This window comes from Callorhinus ursinus, unplaced genomic scaffold, assembly GCF_003265705.2.
Source record: "Callorhinus ursinus isolate GAN/ISIS: 27379988/994484 unplaced genomic scaffold, GSC_fseal_2.0 scaffold88, whole genome shotgun sequence".
Taxonomy (NCBI): Eukaryota; Metazoa; Chordata; class Mammalia; order Carnivora; family Otariidae; genus Callorhinus; species Callorhinus ursinus.
This window is the reverse complement of record NW_027397150.1, coordinates 2,822,825-2,845,215: the sequence shown is the minus strand read 5'-3', so window position 1 is coordinate 2,845,215 and position 22,391 is coordinate 2,822,825. Positions and strand designations below refer to the sequence as shown.

Here is a 22,391-nt window from a genome sequence, read left to right as displayed (position 1 = left end):
TGAATATGAACATGGAAGCAAAAACTGTTGTTTTTTGTTTTGTACAATGTAGGGAGTAGGGGGTTCACTGAACCTCAGTCCTCACAGAATTTGCATGTGGATCAGTTACCTACACAGAGTTGTAAAATAGCTCCCTCGGAAACAGAATCTCATAGGGCAGAAGGATGAGTCCTTCTGGTTCCCCATTAACCATCACTTCTGGGAAGTCTTTCCCAAGTCTCTACGTGTGAATGAGTTGCAGTTTCTGGGCAATCATATTTATCGCGCTGTATTGTTTATATCCCTCCCTTTTGGAGGCACACATTGTGAGTTATGCTAAGTTTCCTGGGTGTGAACATCTGCTTCTAAGAAACACAACATGCTAAGAGGGTAGTGGAAACCACAAGATAAACATATTGCGTACTAATGGAGGGTCCATTTTACTCTAATATCTGGGAAAACACAATTTTACGTTAAAGCAGACGCCGCCCTTCCCTCCTCACTCAATGTTTCCTTGTTTTATTAACTAATCGTTTTCTATTTCAAGGCCTGCGGGACACCATGGGGATACAAAAATGCGCCAGAGCAGTCGCAACGATGTACCCTGAGCAAAAAACAATTCTGACACTAAGTGGCACTAAGTTGCGGGGGCACCACGGACACTCCGGGAAGGGGCTGGCCCGCGGTGACAGGTCTTGGGACGCGCCAGAAACTGTCGCACTGGCCTCTGGGCCAGGCTCGGCCCTGCAAGAAAGTCCTGATTTGAGCTGCTATCCTCCCAGTCTGAGGGGTGGGAAATGGCATCCCGTCAGGAGTGGAACCGCAGGGGAGAGGCCCCCGACGACTCCCCAAGCGGTCCCGCCGCGCGGGGCTGCGCTCCGGCCTCGGTACCCCCCCCCTCCCGGCGCCCCGCCCGTCCGGGCGGCTCCCCCAGGCCCCGCCCCGTGACGCGAGGCCCCGCCCCGTGACGCGAGGCCCCGCCCAGCGGCGCCCGCTTCCAAGATGGCGGTGACGATGCCTGCCAGGCTGTCGGGGTGGCGGTGACGACGGGAAGCAGAAGAGCAGGTATGTGGGCTGGGGGTGATGGGGTGAGAGGCCCGGGAGAAAGGTTCGGGCGACTAGGAGGATGAGAAGTTTCGGGTAAAGGCTGGAGACCAGCTTGAGCAGGGAGGGGGTCCCAGGTGGAAATATGGATAGAGGCCGGTGGGCTCACATTGCAAATGCACTAGGAGGTTGGGGTGCTCCGAAAGAACTGGGCTGTGACCCTCCGCAGAGCGCTGACCACTCCCCTTAGGTGAGCCAGCCCAGGTACCCCCGACGGGCTCTGCCCAGCCCTCCCACTCCCCATCTCACTTTTAGCGGTAACCCTCCGCCCTACCCCCGCTAGGACTGGGGTAGGGTAGAAAAGGTAGAGGACGCCACCCCCATCCTACCCCCCGCCGCGCTCCGGGGCTGTTTGCTTGCAGCTCCCAGGTGGTCACGCTCTCTGCACCTGCGGAGCTAGCTCCCAGGCACGTGAAGAACGGAAAGGAACCTGTTTCCTACTCCGCCCTGGGTTCTCCTGAGGCCACTCCACAATCCTGTCGTGACTGCCTCACCCCTTGGCGAGAATAATGTCTCCATTAGCAGCCCCGTCCCCACTCCCCAAACAGGTTGGTCCTGTCGGGTTGGGGTATGGTTAAGTACACATAAACCTGACACTCCAGGGCAGCTGGGGCAGAGGCCAGGGACCTAGCATCTCTGGGTCCTCCCCTTTTCTTTCCCAGACCACCTTCCCTCACTTCCACTGCCGGGAAACCGGTTCCGCCAGAGATCTTGATCTCTGCCCCTCTGGGCGAGTGGTTATCCTTGACCACTTCTGTTCCAGCTGGTCCCAGGATCGCTGTTGGAGTGCTGGATGGAGCCTTTCTCTGTCCTCTGTGACATTTCCAATTTTAGATAATGCCTCACATCTCTGCCCCCCCGGGACCCCCTGAAGTCCCCATGATCCCGAAGAAGACAGCTTGAACCTAGGTGAGTCCGCCCCTCTCTAAAATTGGGAGGGAGGTTCTCCAGAGACTCCTTTGGAAAGGACCTGAATGATGTAAGCATCCTTGGGGGTGGGGACTGAGAGTAATTGGTCTGAGTGGTTTGGAGAGGAGGTGGAGGAGAGTGAAACTTAGGCTGGAACTGGCAGGTGGTAGGGCTGCTGGTGGTTACATTCTGTTTCTTTTCCGCGCATGACTGTACACCTGTGTGCTCCCTTCTGTGACTTTGCTCTTTGTGTCTTTTCCTCTCAACTCTTGGCACCACCTTGGCTCGTAACTGATGATCTCTCTGCTGGCTTGCTCTTCGCTGCCTGCCCCCAGAACTCTCCTCTCTCCCTCCTCAGACCTGAGCCCAGGATGTTGCGGAGGCTGCTGGAGCGGCCCTGCACACTGGCCCTGCTTGTGGGCTCCCAGCTGGCTGTCATGATGTACCTGTCACTGGGGGGCTTCCGAAGCCTCAGTGCCCTATTTGGCCGAGAGCAGGGGCCGACATTTGACTATTCTCATCCACATGACGTCTACAGTAACCTCAGTCACCTACCTGGGGCCCCTGTTGCCCCAGGGGCCCCTCCAGCTCCTCAAGGTCTGCCCTACTGTCCAGAACGATCTCCTCTTTTAGGTGAGTGCAGAAAGGAGGAGGAGGTAAAGGGAAGGCCAGGGTGTGGGGACAGGGCTAGGGCGGCAGGCGTGAGATTTAGGACCTGGGGTTAATGTAACCAAAGGTGGGCAGAGGTTGAGATCAGCAGGCTCTGGATTTGGAATTTAGATCGGACTCCTGGGTTGAGCCACAACCTTTCATTGCCCGGCCATTCATGTGCTCTTGCTGCCTTAGGCCGGGGATTGCATCTTTTATAGATGAGCCCCGGGTTAGTTAGTTAGTTGGAGGCCCTTCTGTGTTCTCCATCTTCTAACCTAGTGAGGCAGGAGTTGTGGAACCCTAAAATAAGATAGGCTAAGTAAAGAGCCTGCGCCTTTCAGACTTTGCAAAGCTGTTCCAATGATGGGAAGCTCAAGGTGTGTAGATTTCTGTGTAAGCCCTTGGGGGAGCAGAGTCCGAGAACCAGACTGCCGGGGCCAGCAGTGTTCCCAGGCCCTGCAGGTCCTTCTTTTCTCGTCGCCCCTCTAATCCCTGACCTCGCCATTCCCTCCCAACAGTGGGTCCCGTGTCCGTGTCCTTTAGCCCAGTGCCGTCACTGGCAGAGATTGTGGAGAGGAATCCCCGGGTGGAACCGGGGGGCCGGTACCGCCCCGCCGGGTGTGAGCCCCGCTCCCGAACAGCCGTCATTGTGCCCCACCGGGCCCGGGAGCACCACCTGCGCCTGCTGCTCTACCACCTGCACCCCTTCCTGCAGCGTCAGCAGCTTGCTTACGGCATCTATGTCATCCACCAGGTACTCCCAACCTCCTCCACTCGGACTTTCCGGTAAGGAAGCCTCGAGGAAATGCCGCACCGCTCTCCCGACTGTGGGTCCCGGGAATCATTTTAAGAGGGTCAGACTGTTGAATGTGGAGAAGCACCTGGCCCTGCTCTGCCAGCTTGTTAGCCCCTAGTCCTCTTTACTCTGTTCAGGGTATTCCGACTGCCCTGTACTCTCCATGATGGTTCCTTGGTTGAATTGGGAATGGCACAAATTTGGAATTGGACAGATGTGGACTAAAATCAGTTCTGCCATTTGTCCCATATGTGACCTTGAACAAGATTCTTAACCCCCTAAAGTGAGGCAAAGAATGAAAACTAATAGACACCTGTGTTCCATGGCTGTTGGTTGTCAGGATTAAATGCTAAACAGTAGCATGTAAGTAATCAGGCACATACTGATGCTCAAAAACGATTTGTTGGATGAAAAAATGAAAGTTTGGCTTTCTCTTCATGCTTGCCCCACCCCCCCTCGATCCCCCTCCTCTCACTTTTTTTCTTCCCCCCCCCCCCCCCCCCTTCTCCATGCTGCTACCTACAGATGTGGTCTGGTTCTTCTCCATTACCTTCCAGGCTGGAAATGGAACATTTAACAGGGCCAAGCTGTTAAACGTTGGGGTGCGGGAGGCCCTGCGTGATGAGGAGTGGGACTGCCTGTTCTTGCACGACGTGGACCTTCTGCCCGAGAACGACCACAATTTGTATGTGTGTGACCCCCGGGGACCCCGGCATGTTGCTGTTGCCATGAACAAGTTCGGCTACAGGTAGAGGGCATGAGAGGGTGCTGGGAAGTAGGGACACGCACCATCCATTGGAAGAAGGAGAGCCAAGGGGATTGTGGGGTAGGGATGTCTCCCCAAGAGACTCATGGAACCCAAGGATCTTTCTCTCCCTAGCCTCCCGTACCCCCAGTACTTTGGAGGAGTCTCGGCGCTCACTCCTGACCAGTACCTGAAGATGAATGGCTTCCCCAATGAATACTGGGGCTGGGGTGGTGAGGATGACGACATTGCTACCAGGTCAGACTTCCTGCCACCACTCCCCACCCCCACCTCGGCCTGGATCCATCCTCTGAGACCACCCCTGGCTCTAACCCTTTGACACCAGTCTTTAGCTTCTGGCTCCTGCACTGTGCCCATTCCTCTCCCTTAGCTTTTCCCATCTACCCAGGTTAGGCTTTTCGTGCTGTTCCCCATTCTGTCGCCCTTCAGTCTCCTAGATCTGTTGATTCTGTTTCTGGGAGAGAAAAGAAGATCAACAGGCTGTAGTAATCATGGGATTCCAGAGCTGGAAAGGGGCCTAGAGATACTTCAGTCCTGCCTTCTGCTAACGTTGCATCCAGACCACTTCCTATGGGGCTGTGGAGGAGGGGCTCTGCTCCATATCGCCCCGAATCGCTTTCCGGTTTTAAGTCTGTGCCATTGGCATGATGCCAGCTCATTTTTAGCATGTGAAACATTTTGACCTTCAGCCTCAGCTGACCCAATTTCCTATCTGTGGTGTGAAAATTTGGGCTTGCTGTGCTGGACCCCTTGCCTCCCCTCCCCCTCGTGTCCTCCAGATGACCTCTCTGAGTTCTTGTCCTCTGTATGTGTGTAAAGGACCCAGCAATTTCTAAATGTACGGAATTATTCCTTCAGTACTTTCCCAGGCCATCTTCAGTTCTTGCTTCTGTATGTCAGAGGTGGGGTCCTGATTACTTGGTTCCATTCTTTTCCTAACACTGAGGGTTGGGGGGGGTGCAGGGTGAGGGAGTCGAGGCAGCTCAGCCACTGTTCTAGGTAGGAATTGCTGAGCTTGGGTCTGCAACTCCTGGGCTTGTCCTGTCCTTCTGAGCAAATGCCGGGGCAGTTCCTGGGAGCCACTTAGAAAACAAAGATGGGAGGTGCGGACCTACCTGCCCGTTGTTAAAAGGCCAAAGGGTGCCCGGGCTTGGCTGTGTCCAGCCCTTACATTCTCTTGTGCCATTTCCTTTGCTCTGTTTGACTTTCTCTCTTCCAGTACGTGGTACTTTTTTTGCCTAACTAGTACTAGTCGCTGTGTACAGAAACATGTTGCTGCTTCCTCGGGGGCTGTAGCTCTCCCTGTTGACCTGTCAGCAGCTTTCCTCCACTTGGGGTCCTCCAAGGTGCCCTCGCTTTTCCCGCAGGGTGCGTCTGGCTGGGATGAAGATCTCTCGCCCCCCCACGTCGGTGGGGCACTACAAGATGGTGAAGCATCGAGGCGATAAGGGCAACGAGGAAAACCCCCACAGGTAGGGAGGGCTGCCTGGGCGTCGCTGTGGCTCCATAGGGTTCTGCACCCCCAGGGAAAGTACTGCATCCTAACGTTCCCTAGGTTCCTGGCTGTTTCTTTCTGGGCCTTAGTTCTCCAACCTCTGACCCTCAGATTTGACCTCCTGGTCCGTACTCAGAATTCTTGGACACAAGATGGGATGAACTCACTGACATACCGATTGCTGGCTCGAGAGCTGGGCCCTCTCTATACCAACATCACGGCAGACATTGGAACTGACCCTCGGGGCCCCCGGACTCCCTCTGGTCCCCGTTACCCACCGGGTTCCTCCCAGGCCTTCCGTCAAGAGATGCTGCAGCGCCGGCCCCCAGCCAGGCCTGGCCCTCTGCCTACCGCCAACCACACAGCCCCCCGTGGTTCCCACTGACTCCTCCTTCCTGCCCTCCTCAATCATGAAACTGAATCAGAGGGGTTGTACTCTCCCCACCCTCAGCTCCTCACTGGTCTTAGAGGGATGTGGGGGGATTGAACTCCAGGGCTGCGCTGGAGGCAAGGGCCTCTCCTCACTGCTGGACTGGAGCTGGGCTCCTTCAGTCCTGGGCGGTCCCTCTTTCTAGGGTCACCTGCTAGGGCTTATGACTGTGAATCCTTGATGTCATGATTTTATGTGATGACTCCTCAGAGTCCCTGGCCCCTGGGGTAAGAGCAGGGCTGGACCCCAAGTCCCTTCCTCTTCCGTGGAGAGAAGAGTGATCTGGCTTTTCCTGGGACCTCTGTGAATATTTATTCTATTTATGGTTCCGAGGAAGTACGTTTGGTAAAGGAAGCCCCTCCCTGGGTACTTTCTGCCAGTGCTGGAGTCACTTCCTCTTCTGGACCTGGCTCAGGGGGCTGGGATTTTGATATATTTTCTAATAAAGGACTTTGTCTTGCCTCTGCTCCTGCTTGCTACATCCCAAGCACCTTGTGCCTACCTTTGCGACCCGCTCCTCCACCCCCAGCGCCCCCACCCCCCGCCACCGTATGCCTGGAGGAACATACGGAACCACCAGACCCAGCCAAGCTCCAGCAACTTGTATTTTCGTGGGTAAAGCAGGGCGAGGAGGTGGGAGTTGGGGATCAGCCGTTAGGCTCCGAGCCCAGGACCCGGGCTGCTGCCTGGCGTCCACTCTCTATACAGTCATTGACAGCAACCCCCTCATAGGAGGCTCCAGCCAGAGTCAAGGGCAGCCTCCGAGAAGCCAGGAACTGGGTCGCTGCCTCTGGAAGGAGAAGATGAAGGGACTGTAACTGCTGGGGGTCTGGTTTCCTTGCCCTTCTCACACAGCCGCTTTCCCAACTCACCCAGTTTTTGCCAGTGGCCTAGCGTATACTGGGGGATGCAGTTCTGAGGAGAGAAGAGGGGATGCGGGGAAATTTTCGTTGGTGACGGCCAAGCCCAAGTAGACGCCAACAGATACACCGGTCCCTGCCTCCAGTGGGAGCCGAGCAGCGCGTCCTCAACTCACCTTGTGTAAGTGGACCAAGCAGTGACTTGGTGGCTCCTTCAGCCCTAACTGGGTGGCAGCCGCGTGCTGTGCCTGCTGTCGGAACAGCTCCTGAGATAAGACAGAGCCCCTGGCTTCCAGCGTCTGTAACCAGGATCCTCCCAGCATCACCTAGGGAGAGAACGTGGCACTGACAAGCCTGGCCTGACCTAGTGGGCACAGAGGGACCCTCTGGAAACCCCCACTAAGCAAAGCTGCTGCTTCTCACCGTCACACGGAGGCCAGGGGGGCTCCCGTCCTGCTCAGGAAAAGCAACGGAGTCATACACGATTCCCAGGACGCCCGGGTCTTCTGAAGATGGCACCAAATGGCCAAATCCCTGGAGGAAGGAAGAGCCCGGGTCAGGAAGGAGGGTTCCGGTTGGGCCTGTGGCTCTCGTTCATCTGTGCCCACGCCCACCTGCACAGGCAGACGAGCTCCTCGGTACTGGAGGTTCACCACAGCCACGGACACAGCAGGGATGGTGCTCAGGGCATGGGCCAGAGGTGCGGCCTGGGCAGGGAGCAGCCTGCTGAGCACTAGGGGACAGCAGCCAGGGGCCTGCTTCAGGAGGCATTCACAGCGTGGTCCCGTGGGCCCAGGAAGCTACGCTTGGCCTCACTATGGCTGGGGATGGAGAGGGGGGCTACCCCATTACCTGAAGCTGGAACAGCGCTAACCACGTGGTCTGCCTCCAGACTGCTGTCCCCCAGAGACACCTGACAGGATGAAAACATGTGAGAACACAGAGATATTGGGAATTTTGCCTCAGATTCCCAGGCACCGAACTGGCAGGAGACACTGAGTGCTGCCCCAGGATGAAGAGACGCCCCCCCTGCAGTCGGCACAGAGCCCACCCCCACCATCACTCCAGGCAGTGGGCCGGAGGGAAGCCAGCGTGGCCACTCGGAGATGTGCAGTGGGGCTGGGCTGACCCTTCCCCTACCTAAGCCACTCACAAACACCACTTCTGTCCAGAGTTGGATCCAACAGGTCTTGGACGAACGTCTACAAATAAGGCCCAAGACCCTAAGATAGCCCGTGTTTAAATAGCATCTAGGGCAGGAAAACAACGAGTAACTAGTCCTGCCAACCCTGGCCATTTAGGCAAAGATGGAGGCAAACTCGTACACACACATTACACACCAGGGGGCTCTCCTACCTTCCAGTGCCCTTCTGCCTGGAGGCTGAGCCCACAGACAGGCTGCCCTCTGAGAACACGAACCCCCCTACTAGTCAGGTGGGTGTTAAGGGCCTGGGGCAACGTCTCCAGCCCTCCACGCAGTGACCACTGGCTCCAGCGCTCAGCTCGGGCCCGGCGAATGAGTGCTGAGTCCACCTGTGGGCCCCGGCCTGCACATGAGGAGGCAAAGAAGGATCACTGAAACAGCACCCCTGACCTCCAGTCCCTTACTCCAGCGATCCTTAATATCTTTGTCCCTTGAACCAGCACCCCCACTCACCTGCCCCCAGCAGCAGCCCCAGTAAAACAGAACGATGGGTTTGCTCAGCTTGGAAGAGACTGGGAAAGCAGGACCTGATGCTGAGCTCCCGGCTGTTGCCTGCAAACACTCCTCGGCAGAGACTGTCCATGGCTAGAGATGCCACCTTGAGGGAGAGACTGGCAGTGAGAGGCCAAGGAAGAAGCTGCACAGACTACTTTCCTGTGCCGCTGTGTCGTAGGGACGGGAGGTGGACTAGGCTTTGGGGTGGGGAGCAGTCCCCCTATAACAAAAGAATGGGAAGGAAGTGGAGGAATTTGGTCTCAACGTTGAGTTTTGGGGACTACTGGGGGTGAGGAGAGGGAGAGGATGTTCCCAAATGATACAGAAGAGCCCCTAGGTGGAAGGTTTGAGCAGGGGGCTCTGCTGCTGGTTAGGAGGAGAGGGACTTGGGGGCCTCTGGGCCGTGTTACCTCAGGTCCAAGGCGGCGCTGGGCAAAACTGTGCACAGTCTCATCAGGGTCTTTGCCCCTGGGCGTGGTCAACTCCTTCAGTCCAGCCCAAAACAGAGGTTTGGAGAAGGGAGGTGAAGGGCGGAATAACCCCCTACACGGAGGAAGGCATAGTCATTTCTGTTCATCTGGCTCCTCTTGCTGGGAGGGCGGACAGACTGGGAGATGGGGAGATGGAAGGGGTGAGAGCGTGCGGGCAAGGCAGAAAGGCGGGCAGTAAGGAGGTGACAGCATTACCTGAGGCCAGACGGCAGCGCGTGCAGGGCACCACCCACATACAGGAACCTGTTCTGGGCAGCTGGGTGGTCTCCCCGGACAGGCAACACTTCTGAGTCCAAGCCAAGCTCAGAAACCTGCTCTCCACACATCCTCAAGAAGAGGAGAAACTAAGGAAAGGACTGGCCCACCAATACTTCCTCCCAAGTCTGTCTGTCCTCTAGTGAAGGCCCCTCTGGCAAGCCCTCCCGGGCATTCCGTAATCCTCTCACCAGGAGCAGGGTCCGGGCTCCCAGGGCTCCCGCCGGCCGAATTCCTCGAGGTCCAAGTTCAAAGATAGCATCACCTGGCCCTCGGACCGAGCGGATCCAGCCTCCCAGACGCTCACTGCCCTCCACCAGGACCACCTGGGGACAGGAGGGAGACACGCTGCACGACCTACAGCCTCGGGGTAAAGGGTCCGCAGGGGAAGACGGTGGCGCGCTCCCTTTAGCCGGAAACGGGAGGAGAGTATTAAAGGAGGCTCCCTCTGGCACGATGGGGCACTCACCTTGGGGGGACAGGGGGCCCGGCTCAGGTGGTAACTGGCGGCCAAGCCGCTGATGCCACCGCCCAGCACGACCACGGTCCGGCCCATTGGGAAGCCTAGGGGAGAGGGGCGATCGGACAGGCTGGCCGCGGAGCACCCTGCTCTGCAGAAGCCCCCCGCAGGTTCCACGTTCCACCCCCGGCCACTCACTGCTTCGGGGGAAACTACGGCAGAGCCGGCGGACGAGGTGGGGCCAGTGAGTTTCCCGCCCAGGGCCCAGGACTCACCCGCGAGAGGACGGAGGGAACCAGGGGGAGAGCAGGTCTCGGGGCCCCCCGGCCGGCGCTCGGCGGGGCGGGGGGGGGGCAGATAAGAGCCCCACCCACGCTATCTGCCAGCGCAGGGCTCGGGGTGCCCCCGCGGCCCTAAGGCCGCCGCTCCGTCCGCCCTCTTCGGGCCTTTCGACTCCGCGTCCACTCCCTCCCGCGGCCCCGGGCTCCCCCGCCTCCGGATTGGTGGCCCCCGGGAGGCCCGGATCACGTCAGCCAATGAAAGCACAGAGCTGGCGGCGGCTCCGCCCACCCCGCGGAGCCCGGCCGCTGCGTGCGGCTGCGGCTGCGGCGGGGAGCGGCGCTTGACTGGTTGGTTCGGCGCCAGCCGGGGGAGGGCGCTCGGCCCGGCCCGCCCCGGCCCGGCCCTGCCAGCCCCCAGGGCTGCGGCGGCGAGGGCTGGAGCCCGGTCTGCGGACCCCGGCTTCCCAGGCCGGGGGAGGGTGACGGCCCGCGGGGAGGCCACGCGAGCGCGGGGTGTGCGGAGAGCAGATAGGGACGCTGGGGCTGCTCCGTGGGGAGGCGGCGCCGTAAACAGCTCCTTGATGTTGGCAACAGCCTGGGCCTACGGGAGCCGGGGCCGCCCGGCAACGTGCCCCGTGTTTGTCAACAGGGGTCCTCGGTGCCTCGCCCTCGAGGGGCAGCCCCCTTCCGGGCAGAACCCGGCGCCCCAGTGCTTGCACCGGCTTCTCCGCAGCTTCACGGGGCCCCGGTTCGCCTTCCCTCTTTCCCCCCAACGTAGACCTTCGCTGCTTGGGCAAACGGCGGCACCCGCGTGTCCGCGTCCGGCACCCCCGGCTCCGAGAGCACCCCATCTGTTCAGAGGGAACTGGGTCCGAGGAGCACTCCCAATTCGGCCCAGTTCTGTATCCACCCCCTAAGCACAAATAGAAATAAGGACATCACGTTTTCTTAATAAATTTATTCACAAAAAGTGAGATTGTAGAGGGGCTGGGGGCTGTACACGGGCAGGGGCCTGGGGAGCTCTGTACATGGGGCTGGGAGACAAGGGAGCCTCCAGGTGGAAGGGTGCTTTTTAATAAAAAAAATAATGGGAGCTACAACCACCGCCTCCCCCCTCCCCGATTAAAAAGACACAAAAATAGACGTCTCTGAGGTAAATGGGGAGCCTGGGGCTTAAGGGTGTTGAACGGGTTTCACAGGTGCCAGGGCTTAAAGGGGGTGTCACAGGCCCCGGGGTGGCTCCTGCATCAGTTGGTAGAACAGCACGTAGCCCTCACTGGACGCCACCTGGTTTTCACTGACAGGGGAGACACTGGGAAGAAGGCAGATGGGGTAGGGGTTGGGGTCACTCCTGTACATCCCCTGCTCCCCACCCGATCAACCTCCCAGCAGCTGGGAGAGCACTGTGCTCTCCCGGGGCGCTTCGTATTAGGGAAAAGTGTGTGTGCCGTGTGCGCGCTGCAGCGGGAACGGGGCAGGAATGGCGAAGGGAGGCTGTTCTCACCGAGAGTCATTGTACACATGCCAACCAGTCTGGCACCGGCACAGGGCTGTGTAGTGGCCATAGTGGACGCTGCCCGAGTGGTTGCAGAGGGCATACAGCTGATAGACGGGGCTTCCTGAGGGGTTAGAGGCCATCGAATTCTGCCGTCAGAGCTGTGCCCGCGCCCACTCTCCCTCCCCTTCAGAGGAACTCAGCAGGTCCTTCCCTTCCAGACTCACCGGCTTTGTCACTGGCAAAGTCCCCTAGGCTCAGTCGCTGCAGCGGGAAATCCACACCTACTGAACTTTTCTTGATAGAGCCTCGGGAGGCGGAAAATCGATTAAGATCTAAGCCCGAGTTAAGGAGCATTTGGGGGGCCGAGGTCGTGAATGGTGTCCACACTCCCCTCTGGGAACACACCCTGGGAGTGTGGTGGGAAAGGTCAATTCCCAAGTGTGCCGCCTCTGCAGACATGGAGCATGGGGGGGGGTGGTAAAACGACGGGAGAAGTAAGAATTTGAGTTTTAGGATACGGAGCACGAGAATTCGGGGGAATCTCTGTACTGTCAACTTTTTGGTACTTCGTGTTTTCTGCCGACATCGGTCACACACCTGAATAAATGTCAAATAATGTCATGTTAATGCGCTCCTCGCCTCCACTGGCTTTTCTGACCCCTGACTCGCGCACCGATTCACTCTGCTCCCCGTGACTTCTGTACCCTCCGGGCTACTCCCCTTGGCCCGAGGATTATCAGGACACATCTGAGACTCCAACACAAGCCGCGACATCCACGTGTTATTCCCCATACCAAAGCATCATGCAACCCCTTTCACCCACAGCCCCCCGCCTCCCCAGGTCTCCCACCCCTACTGTAGCCCTTGTGAAACTTCACATACTGGAGCATTCTCTGACTCTAGCTCCTCTTCCTTGGTGAAAAGGCTGAAACAATCCCGCAGAGACACCTTGCCCCCAGCAAATCCTTTCTGGGGGGAGGGGAGGGAATGGGAATGAAAGGTCAGCGTGTTCTGAAACTTCCTTCTCCAAGTCTTCTCAACCAATCCAGGCTTCAGTTCTACTCCAGAGACCCACAGGGCTCCCTCCCACGCTCTGGGGGTGGGGAGGGATGGGTCACAGAACCCATGTCCCATCCACCCCTGGAATCCTCTGGAATCCCACCTTGGGGATGGGCAGGGACAGGTCACAAAAAACCTCGAAGGTCGTGGAGCGATACCCACAGGCCTGGCACTTGAGACAACTTTTCAACTGGCCCACAAACAGGTCTAAATGGAAGAGAAGAGGCAGGAGAAACAGTCACTGTGGGGTGCCTGAGATTCCTTGGGTCCCCGTCTTTTCCCACCCCTCTGCCCGTCCCCTCCTTTCCCAAGGCCAGCACTCCTAACAAACCCCTCACCCCGTCCGTCCACACTTTCATCGTCTAGTCTTGTCCCCACACCCCTTCACAGTGTCAATTCCTCTCCCAAGCCCGCCCCCCACACACACACCAATCCTCCTGTGCAGCTTTGCCCACTCCGTACCCACAATCTTGCTGTCTTCTCGCTCCAGGTAGCGCTTCCACATTAGGTTGGCTCGGTCATCATCACTACCGCAGATCAAGGGAAGCAGGAGCACCCGTGAGACAGGGGGCATCAGAGGGCACCCCAGCACCACGGAAAGGACCCACAGTCCTGCACCCCACCCATACCCCAGCTCCTTCTCGACATTTCAGAGAAGTGGCAAAGGAGTAACGCTTCAGAAGACTTTTGGGGGAAATCCAAGGTGAGAGGAAAATAAAGGAACAAGAGAAGAACAGCTGACTTCCCTGAGCCTTAAACCCTTTATGTGCCTGGCTGTGAATTAGCTATCCCCTCTCCCTCCAGCCGAAGGACAGCCCTACCCTAGCCTCAGCCTGCATCCCCACCCCTTAGCCTCCTTCCTCCTCCTTCTGTGCTGCTTCTCAAACCATCTTCTAGGCTGAGCCTTTGCCTGGACTGAGCCTTTCCCATCCTCATTCCGTGAAGGATGCATGCTGCTGAGAAAGTGCCGGGAGGGCACGGGAGGGACAGTGACCTTACCTCAACTCGGGTTCCTCCAGCAGCACTCCTCCCCGGCGGGACTGAGAGGGCGCTGGACTGCTGGCCAGGATCGGCGGAGCCCGGCGGCCCCGTCGGTTGATTTCGAGGTGTAGCCGCTCCATGAGGAGCTTCAGGAACTCTTGGGCATCCTGCTGGCTACAGCCAGAAACAAGAGTGTGGGCAACTGTCACCTCCCCCACCCCCGTCCCCGAATCCAAAGACACTAATCTCCTGCCCAGACATCGGTCCCCACTTCCTGGATGAAGAACATCCGACGGCTCCGAACAGCGCCACCAGGGCCCCGGCTTGGCCCAACCCCCAGACATGGCCAGAGAGAAATCTCATACCCTCTAGCTCTCCCACCTGTATCCGGAGAAGGAGGGAACGTATTTCTGGAAGACAGCTCGGAACCGAGTAGGATTCACAGCTTCACAGGAGTCAGGGTGCCACAGGGCACCAATCACATCTGCGAAGGCTGTTGGGGTGGGTGTGGGGAAACAGAGGTTCATGACTGGAAGAGGCAAGCCCAAGCAGGCTCAGAGGGTGGAAAACAATCTCTAGGGAAGCAGGCACCAGCAAAAAACAACACAACAGCCAGATTTAAGGGTTGGGGCCACCGTGACTGGCGGATGGACCCCGAAGTTGGGGAGGCGACTGGCGAGGTGGGAGCAGGAGTGGTTGCCCCACCTTCAGTGAGCTCTTGGGCTCGGCCCCCTCCAGGCACCTCTTGCCGGAAGTCCCTTCGCAGACAGAAGTCCCGAAGAGGCCGAGTGCTGCTCAAACACTGTAGCACTGCGTTCAGGAAGCACTGGGGGAGCAGGAGAGACACGGCCATTATTTCTGCAGACCAGGGCCAGGAGGCCTAGAAGAGCTTCAGTGCTCTCCTTCCCCACCCTCCCGCCTTCCCCGCGTCAGCGCCCCTCCCCCAGCACCATTCCACATTCCTGTTAGAGACGAAGGGCAGGAGAGCGGCTCTCACCGTGTTCCCCAGATTTCGGAGGCCAACATGGCCGGAGCCCAGAAGCAGTGTGTGATGAGCCTGGAAGGTCAGAGGTGAATCGGCAGGGTCCCATGTATATCCCACCTGGCTCTTTAACCTTTCAACAGCATGCTGCCCACTGCTTTCCCACCCCTGAACCTCACGCCCAAACTCCACCCGCTTTCCCTCACAGGGTCTTGGGGGCTCCCTACCTCACAGGCCATGAACAGTAAGCCCATCACGGCTGAGTGTGCCACGGACTCAGCCAGGGCTGTCCCACCTGTTCCCCACCTACTCCTCTGCCCAGCCAGCCGGCGCTGCAGCTCCTGGGGCAGCTCCCCAAGCACTGGCATGGCTGCCCAGCTGCTCCCCACACCCACCCTGCTTCTCCCAAAGCCCCCTCCTGCCCCCGTGGCCCCTTCCTGAACCCTCTCCTGATAGCTCCAACTGCAATCAAACCTAGCTCACTTAGCTCGGGAAATGGACGACCACACTAACTCAGATGTTCTGAGCCCGCCCCTCTTCAGCTCCAGAGATTAATTAGGCCTAGGCAGCATCCTAGGAGAGAAGGTGAAGCGAGGGAGAGTAAGGGCCTGGGGACCCAGAGAAGAATTCCAAATGGTTGGGTTAATTCCCTGGAGACTGAAATGGCACACCACGCTGGAGACTCCCAGAAAACCTGAAAAAGGTCTATGAAGCTCAAGGGTACTTAAGTAAGGGAGTGGAGAGTCCAAGCTGCTGTAATGAGGGATTGAGAAAGGAACTCGGGGAAAAGAGGCAAAAGCAAGCCATGTGATGGCAAGAAAGCTGGAGGCATGCCCCTTTCATGGGCATGAAAGGCCACGTGTGCTGGCAAGTCCTCACCATTTTGTCATCGGAGTAGAAAGACTCAGAGGGCCGGGCAGATATGACGTGGAAGGAGCCATGGGAAGTAGGGGGCTCCGTCCGTATACTGAGCAAAGTGGGGGGACCAGGAAAGCCCCCGAGGCGGCGGAGAGAGGCGCTACGTCTCAGAGTGGGAGGCTCAGGTCGGAGCGCCAAGCGGCTCAGTGCAGCCCCTAGCTCTCCAGTACCACGATGCCCTCCCAAGGCAATCCCCATAGGACGCAAGTCGCCACTGCTCACAGACTTGGAACGAGCTAGGTTGGTCCTGGAAGGGAGAGGCAGAGCCACAGTTGGGGGTGGTGAGCCAGGCAGGGGAACTCCATGATCTGCCCGAAGGGGTCCTCTGGGACGAGGGCCTGAGGTCCGTCCCCGTCCCAGCTCCAGTTTCTTGAGCCGTTCCTCAGGGGGACCTGGCCGGGGAGGCAGAGGTCTTAACATGGGGTTCGGCCCAGGGGCTGGGTTTCGGCGCTCCTTGCTTCGGGCCCTTGGGGCAAATGGTAGCTTGGATCCCACTCGGGGCTGGACATTAACAGGTGGCTCTCGGGTCCGGCCCAGGCGGTGCTCAGAGGCCTGGGGCATTGTGGACACCACGGGCTGGACCTGGGAGGAGAAGAGAGGGTCAGCATTTGAATGTGGAGGGAGAAGGGAACCTACATTACCACACTAGCTCTAGCTTCTACATACACTGAGGGCAGGAACTGTGTCTATCATATCAGTCACTGTATCCCCAGTACCTAGCATAGTGTTTGACACAAAGTAAATACTTAGTATCCACTGAGTAAATGAATGCATGATAGCAGCGCACCGCTTTGATTCTTTATAAATTCCTCACGCCCTTCCTGCAGAATACAGCTTTACTGAAAAGCCAATGATAGTCTCTATCTCGGCAGTCCTTAAAATCTAACCGCTCTTGACAAGGGCCCCCACACCTGGCTAATCAAGTGGGATGTGCCCTGGGTAACTCAGGATTTCTGGACAAATGAGGGTGTGGATGTCAGGAAAACAACCCAAAAGACAGCATTCCACCCTCAAACCCCTGTCCCTCCGGGCTGCAAATGAAGCAGACTAAATGAGTGATTTGCGAATCACTCCCTTCCCCCACCCCTGAGCTCCAACGAGGTGTCCGGGCTCAGGGGCAGCGGCGGCGAGGGAGGAGGAACGACTTCCCGACCCTGATCTCCGCACCTCTCCCACCACAGCAGGGCTTCAGCCGGGTCCGCCCCTCTCGAGGGCAGAAAGGCCGAGGCCGCTGATTGGCTACGGGGTCCAGCGGCGTATTCCCTGCGGTGCATGGATGCTGTCCCTCCAGCCCAGTTCCCCCAGGCCTGCCGGGCCCCCCGCGCCCTGCCTTTGTGGAGGGCGTCCTCTCGGGTCCGGAGCAGTCTTCCCGCGGCCCCCCCACGCCATAGCGCCCCGGCCCGTACCTGTCCCCCGGTGAGGCGGCGGGGGAGGCCAGCCGGGGCCAAGCCCCAGCTCAGGGCCACCCCCTACTACCCCCGTGCAGCCCCCCCGAGGGCCGGGCTGCAGCTTTAGCCGCAGCTGTTGCCCAGATCTCTCCCGCCGCAGGGGCCGCCGCCATCTTTGTTGGTCCCGCCCGGCCACCGGCCACCGGCTTCACCGCCTCTCATAGCGCCTGCGCACCCCCACTCGGAATCCACCCACCTGCTTCCTCGGCGCTTGCGTGAACCCGCCCCCTTGGCTCCGCCGCCGACACCATGGAAACGCAGCCAACTTTAGGACCGCGGGTTCCCAGATCTGCCCTGAATTGTTTTAAAACCATCGCTCCAAACCATAGGGTTGTAGATCTGATAATCGTAGTATGGCCTCCAGGATTGCAGCACAGATCCTTCCCAGGCAGCAGGGGTGCGAGTGTGGGAAGCTGCAATGCCTGGGTCCAGCCCGCAGACCAGCGGAGAAGCATCCAGCACTCCACATAGGGATGGGAAGATCCCTGCAGGGCGGGGAATGCTGGTCCTGCAAAACCATTCTTCAAGCATCTTGCAGACCAAAGCAGTAGGCACCCCGCTAAAGGACACGAGCAGATCTCCGCAAGCCGATCTCAGCAGGAGGGAGAGCAGTCCAAGATTTCCTTTCATTTCCCAGCTCCTGACCACAGCATCCTCCTCCATTTTCCCCTCCCACCCAAACTAATGTAGTTGTACATGTGTCTTGGGTGTTAGCCTGCTCACCCGCTCTTCACAGCCACCAATGAGAACCACGGGCCACCAGAGGAAGCAGCTTTTATTGATGAGTTATCTCCAGAAACCAAAAAGACTACGCACCCACTTTCAGCACTCCCATCCTTCCTGGATCTCACATTGCTCCACCTGGGGAAGGGATACAAATTGCCTTTTGGTTCCCCAAAGCCCCAGTCTTTCCCCTCCTGTGTAGCCTTAGAAATTCAGTAGCAATGCTGTTGTTTCTTTTTTTCAGCAATGCCTGATGCAGCTACTTAGTAACAATGATGGGTGAAGGGGTATGGGAGGAAGCAGTTGGACGAGTAAGAGTGATGCACAGAAAGCAGGAACGTAGCCTATCAAAGGTCCCTCTGTCCTGCCTCAGTGGCTTGATCCTTCATTGGTTGCATTTCTCTTTATGCTGAATCACGCCCTTCTGAATCAGATCGGGGATTTCCACTGCCAGCCATGGACCCAGCTGCAATACAAGGGAGACCCTGTGAGATTACTACCACCCGGTCGATGCCTCTTGCTCCATCAGAAGCTCCTTCCCAGAGAGATTCTATGGGAACATGCCCAAGGAAAACACTGTCATTCCTTGTTTCTTCTCAGTTACTTTTCTTATATTGCTCCGTGCCTAATTCCTCCCCCTCCCCTTATATATCAAATACCCCAAACTTACCCCCAGAGCCATAAGATGAGCTAGTCCAAACTTGGGCACGTTCCTGGCCCACAAAGGCTTAAAGTGATCAGTTAGGCATATTTTGCCACCCCTATGAGAGGGACAAGAGGAAGAAGGTGTTGACATGCAAAGTTTACCATAAAGCATAGTGGCCTCTGGGAAGCACAATATAACTACTAGTGATCAGAACTGAGCACAAGGTTAGCTAAGTACTTTGCCCAGACTTGGCAGAGGGAGGCCTAGAGGCCCTTGAGGCAAGCTGACTCTGGGAAAATTCCTGGCCCAGAGTTCTCTCCTAAGTCCCCTTTGCCCTTTTCCCATCTCCTATTGAGTCCCACCTGTACATCTTTGCGGTTTTTCCATCCAGTTCAGGGACAGCAATTTCTGGAGCAGTAGTGGGATATGTGATAGGAATCTGGAGAAATTACAAGGCCTTAATGAAACAGAAGCAGGATAGCAGGATAGAAATGAACTAATCTAATCAATACCCATTTCTTGGTTGAACTGAAATGTTTGACAATGCCACCCCCCCACCCCCGCCAAGAAGCATGTACACACCAGGATTCTGGATATGGAGATGAGTAGCTGTAATCTATGCTTCCTTCAAACCTCAGCATTCCCCTCCCATTTTAAAAGTTTTCTTTGGTCCCTCCAAGAAAGGTTAGCTTGTTAACAATCACCTAATCCCTCCCCTTCCACTAACCTCCATACTTCCCATTTCATCATACTCACGTCAAACTCAATGTCAAACTCATATTTGAGCAGGTCATGGATGTACCAGCATTTCCCAAACCACCTATAACAAAGACCAAACCTCAGTCCAATCTGCCCGTTCTTCTGGGAGACTCATGGGATGGGAATTGGGGAACTCTGGAGCTGTGGGAGTGGAGACAGCTAACAGGAGGCAGGGAAGGCCCGGCAGTGGGCTCTGGGACGTTAAAATGCTCAAGCCACGTAAGATTCCCACCCCCAAAACTCCCAAGAGGGTCTGCCTACCGAGTCCCTTCCTTGTTGGACTCCAGTCGGAACCAATCATTGTCTGCATTCTTGTTGTTCTCCACATACTAAAAGCAGAGAATGAGGTCTTTGAGAGGGAAGTTGAGGCCAAAGGCAGTCCCTCTTCCCTCAAAAGAAAAGCATGTGATTACTTTCTCTCTTAGTATGTACCCAGCTTTTCTGACATAAGCAAAGATGAAGACAAAGTTACACTGGTAAGCAGAAGACTTGCTCAGAGCAGAGAATAGAACAGTTGGGTCCCACTCAGTTTAGCAAGGACTAAATACTTGATGACATTGTCTGGGTTCTCTTCCCACTTCTGATAGTGTCTGCCCTCAGCCCACAACTCATTTTATGGTATACTCCTTCCCCGGAGGACCTCATATAGTCCTGGTTTTGACTAGTACCCACATGGTGTTGATTTCCAAATCTTTATTTTAATCCAGACCATTTCTCAGAGCTTTGGATTCTATATCCAATTATATACTGAAATTTCTAATTTCATTTCACAGGTACCTCAAACTCAGCATTTCCCCCCATTCTTCAGACCATTTCTCCACTGCATCAATCTCAGATGACACTATTAGCCTTCACTCAGTAATGGAAGCCAAACCGTGGGAATCATCCTTGATGCTCCCTCTCCTCTCCTCTCCACCAATCCTTCACGGTGTCTGAAGGTTCTTCAAATCTACCTCTTCTCTCTGTCCTCTCTAAAACTATCCAGTTTAGATCATCACCTTTCTTTTGCCTGGATTAATGACAGCCTCCTAATTTGTTTTCTGCCTTCAATCTTATCTCTTTTAGTTCTATTTTCCTTTTTTTTTTTTTAAAGATTTTATTTATTTATTTGAGAGACAGAGAGAGAGAGGGAGCACATGAGTGAGGGAGGGTCAGAGGGAGAAGCAGACTCCCCGCTGAGCGGGGAGGCCGATGTGGGACTCGATCCTGGGACTCCAGGATCATGACCTGAGCCGAAGGCAGTTGCTTAACCAACTGAGCCACCCAGGCGCCCTCTATTTTCCTCTCTACTCACTGTGATTGGTGTAAATCCAATCTGAACAGATTACTCTTCAGCTTAAAACACTTCAAAGGCATCCCAGTGCCTCCGAGAGATAAAATTCAAGTACTCAAGCCTATCTCTCAAGCCTTGTTTATCACTCCCTGCCATAGACTTGATGCTTTAGCAACTCTGAACTTACGTTTCTTCATACACACCATGCCATTTGTTTGTAACTTCCATGCTTTTGCTCATGCTGTTCCTTTTGCCGTGAACACCCCTCTCTCATCCTCATGCTTATCAGGCTAACTTATGTTTACCCTTTGAGGTTCAGCTCAAGCACTGCCTCTTCTATGAAGCCTTTCCCAACCAGACCCAAGGTGGATGAGTTGTCTGCTCTCAAAACATCCTAGCAATCTCTCCCTTTCCCTCCCCTTAATGTTATTATAATGATTTGTTTCCATCTATCTCAGTAGGCTCCACCTTATTCGGATTTGGATCCTGTCCATAGGTGCTAGGTGTACAAATGTGTGTTTTTTGTTTTTGTTTTAGTGAAAATAAATACGTGTGTCAGGAGAGCTGCTGGCCTTTGAAACAGGCAGAGACCACTGCAAGGAAGATAAACTATCTTCTCTTTCCACAGAAGGGAGATTTGCTGAGAAGATGGTTCACTCCTAACGTGATCTTAACTCCTCAACCCTCTGCAACTAACGCTTACCTGAATTTTCACCCCTAGCGTGTGTTCCTCCCTCAGGAAGAGTAAAAGAGGGAACAGAGAGAAGGGACTGGGACTTAGAGCCCCAGGAATTCCTCTGGACCACCTCCCCTACATCCAGGAGAGCAAACACCTGGAGCCAGAGGGACACGTCACCTTCCGGGAGGGCGTATCCCTAAAATAACTGCTGCTTCGGCCCCAATGGGGCACCTAAACAGAGTTTCTTTTGCCTCCTCCCCACATACCTCCCTAAATTCCCCCAGCCCCACAATCGTCCAGCTTCTATGAAATCTGGGAGTTAAATTTTCTAACCGGAAGCGGCTTCCACACGGAGCCTATTCCTAAGAACACCTGATTACCCGCAACCCTTCTGCGACGCGGTCGGCCGCAGAAGCACAACTAACCCGGATAAGAGACTGATATTCCTCTTTGAGTCGCTGCACCCACAACTCACGATCTCGAGGTCCGGCGTTAGTCTTCAATACCGGGATCTCGGACACCACCCGCCGGGTGGCCTCGTCCGCCATGTTGGACGAGGGCGCAAGAAAAACGCGGAAGTGGTACTGCCTGTAGTCTGTAGTCAGGGGGCCGCCAGCTTTACTATGGGAAGATGGGGTGTTGGGCTGCCTCAGGACTTCTGTGAGCGCGGTCTTTATTTTCTTGTAACGAAGACAAATTTGCCACCTGGGCACTTGCTTGTGGGTGCAACGGGAAACGCAGAATGAAGCTGATTGCTCCTTAATATAGCACCTATCATTTAAAAAAAAAAACCGCAGACTGCCCAAAGCACCAAAGGGTGACTTCCGCTCATGCTCAGAAAAGTAATCTCAGAAAACCTGGACGCCTTCCCAAACTTGGGAAAATTGTTAGATTTTCAGGCTGTTCTAGGCACCGTGCCGGGCACTGTCTTTCTGAAATGCGCTGTTCACATGTGTAAATAACCTTCCTTAGCTTCTGTGTAGTTTGGCTCAGGTAGTGGAAGCAAAGCGGTCATCCAATAGAAGGGCATTAAACTCGTGCTAATTATTGCAAACCATGGAAAATCTTAAGTATACTTGACAGCCTCGATCCTGAAGAATTAACAGAGTCGAATTAGAGAATTCTTAATAAGTGTCAAAGGAGTTTAGGGATCGCAGGAAAAGTTGCCTTAGTCTAGGCTAGACATTTTTTTTGGTGTGGAATCAAATCACCTAGTGAGGAATCTAGTGCATTCTAGTGCATGGCACGC

General features: G+C 56.0%; 4 protein-coding genes across 13 annotated transcripts; 1 reads left to right on the top strand and 3 right to left on the bottom strand.

Moving 5' to 3' along the window:
* The first annotated feature begins 926 nt into the window (after positions 1–926).
* Positions 927–6,594, top strand: B4GALT3 (beta-1,4-galactosyltransferase 3). 7 transcript variants are annotated; one of them, XM_025860649.2, is made up of 8 exons: positions 927–1,044; positions 1,918–1,992; positions 2,351–2,625; positions 3,162–3,397; positions 3,997–4,187; positions 4,320–4,442; positions 5,573–5,677; positions 5,812–6,594. In XM_025860649.2, the coding sequence occupies exons 3-8, from the start codon at positions 2,364–2,366 to the stop codon at positions 6,083–6,085; spliced, it is 1,191 nt and encodes a 396-aa protein (XP_025716434.1). In that variant the 5' UTR covers positions 927–1,044; positions 1,918–1,992; positions 2,351–2,363; the 3' UTR covers positions 6,086–6,594. The 7 variants fall into 7 exon arrangements, with proteins under 7 accessions (XP_025716434.1, XP_025716435.1, XP_025716433.1 ...); XM_025860650.2 differs by having other exon boundaries at positions 2,328–2,625; XM_025860648.2 differs by having other exon boundaries at positions 959–1,044; positions 1,847–1,992.
* Positions 6,595–6,717: 123 nt separating this feature from the next.
* On the bottom strand, positions 6,718–10,386 carry PPOX (protoporphyrinogen oxidase). Of its 4 annotated transcripts, XM_025860643.2 has the most exons (13): positions 10,171–10,386; positions 9,905–9,999; positions 9,627–9,761; positions 9,376–9,491; positions 9,100–9,232; positions 8,648–8,792; positions 8,347–8,537; positions 7,843–7,903; positions 7,605–7,723; positions 7,414–7,524; positions 7,167–7,316; positions 7,003–7,045; positions 6,718–6,920 (listed from the first exon to the last, which is right to left on the bottom strand). In XM_025860643.2, exons 2-13 carry the CDS (start codon positions 9,989–9,991, stop codon positions 6,778–6,780), a joined length of 1,434 nt encoding a protein of 477 aa, XP_025716428.1. In that variant the 5' UTR covers positions 9,992–9,999; positions 10,171–10,386; the 3' UTR covers positions 6,718–6,777. The 4 variants fall into 4 exon arrangements, with proteins under 4 accessions (XP_025716428.1, XP_073744353.1, XP_073744354.1 ...); XM_073888252.1 differs by lacking the exon at positions 9,905–9,999 and having other exon boundaries at positions 9,376–9,507; positions 10,171–10,385; XM_073888253.1 differs by lacking the exon at positions 9,905–9,999 and having other exon boundaries at positions 10,171–10,307.
* Positions 10,387–11,119: 733 nt separating this feature from the next.
* On the bottom strand, positions 11,120–17,227 carry USP21 (ubiquitin specific peptidase 21). Its single transcript, XM_025860683.2, has 13 exons — positions 17,021–17,227; positions 15,576–16,196; positions 14,712–14,771; positions 14,420–14,540; positions 14,096–14,207; positions 13,733–13,888; positions 13,196–13,260; positions 12,837–12,940; positions 12,557–12,643; positions 12,193–12,271; positions 11,899–12,006; positions 11,681–11,795; positions 11,120–11,488 (listed from the first exon to the last, which is right to left on the bottom strand). Exons 2-13 carry the CDS (start codon positions 16,173–16,175, stop codon positions 11,398–11,400), a joined length of 1,698 nt encoding a protein of 565 aa, XP_025716468.1. The 5' UTR covers positions 16,176–16,196; positions 17,021–17,227; the 3' UTR covers positions 11,120–11,397.
* Positions 17,228–17,819: 592 nt separating this feature from the next.
* UFC1 (ubiquitin-fold modifier conjugating enzyme 1) lies at positions 17,820–21,921 on the bottom strand. Its single transcript, XM_025860682.2, has 6 exons — positions 21,568–21,921; positions 19,452–19,519; positions 19,188–19,251; positions 18,794–18,870; positions 18,456–18,546; positions 17,820–18,251 (listed from the first exon to the last, which is right to left on the bottom strand). The coding sequence occupies exons 1-6, from the start codon at positions 21,688–21,690 to the stop codon at positions 18,171–18,173; spliced, it is 504 nt and encodes a 167-aa protein (XP_025716467.1). The 5' UTR covers positions 21,691–21,921; the 3' UTR covers positions 17,820–18,170.
* Between the last annotated feature and the right edge of the window lie 470 nt (positions 21,922–22,391).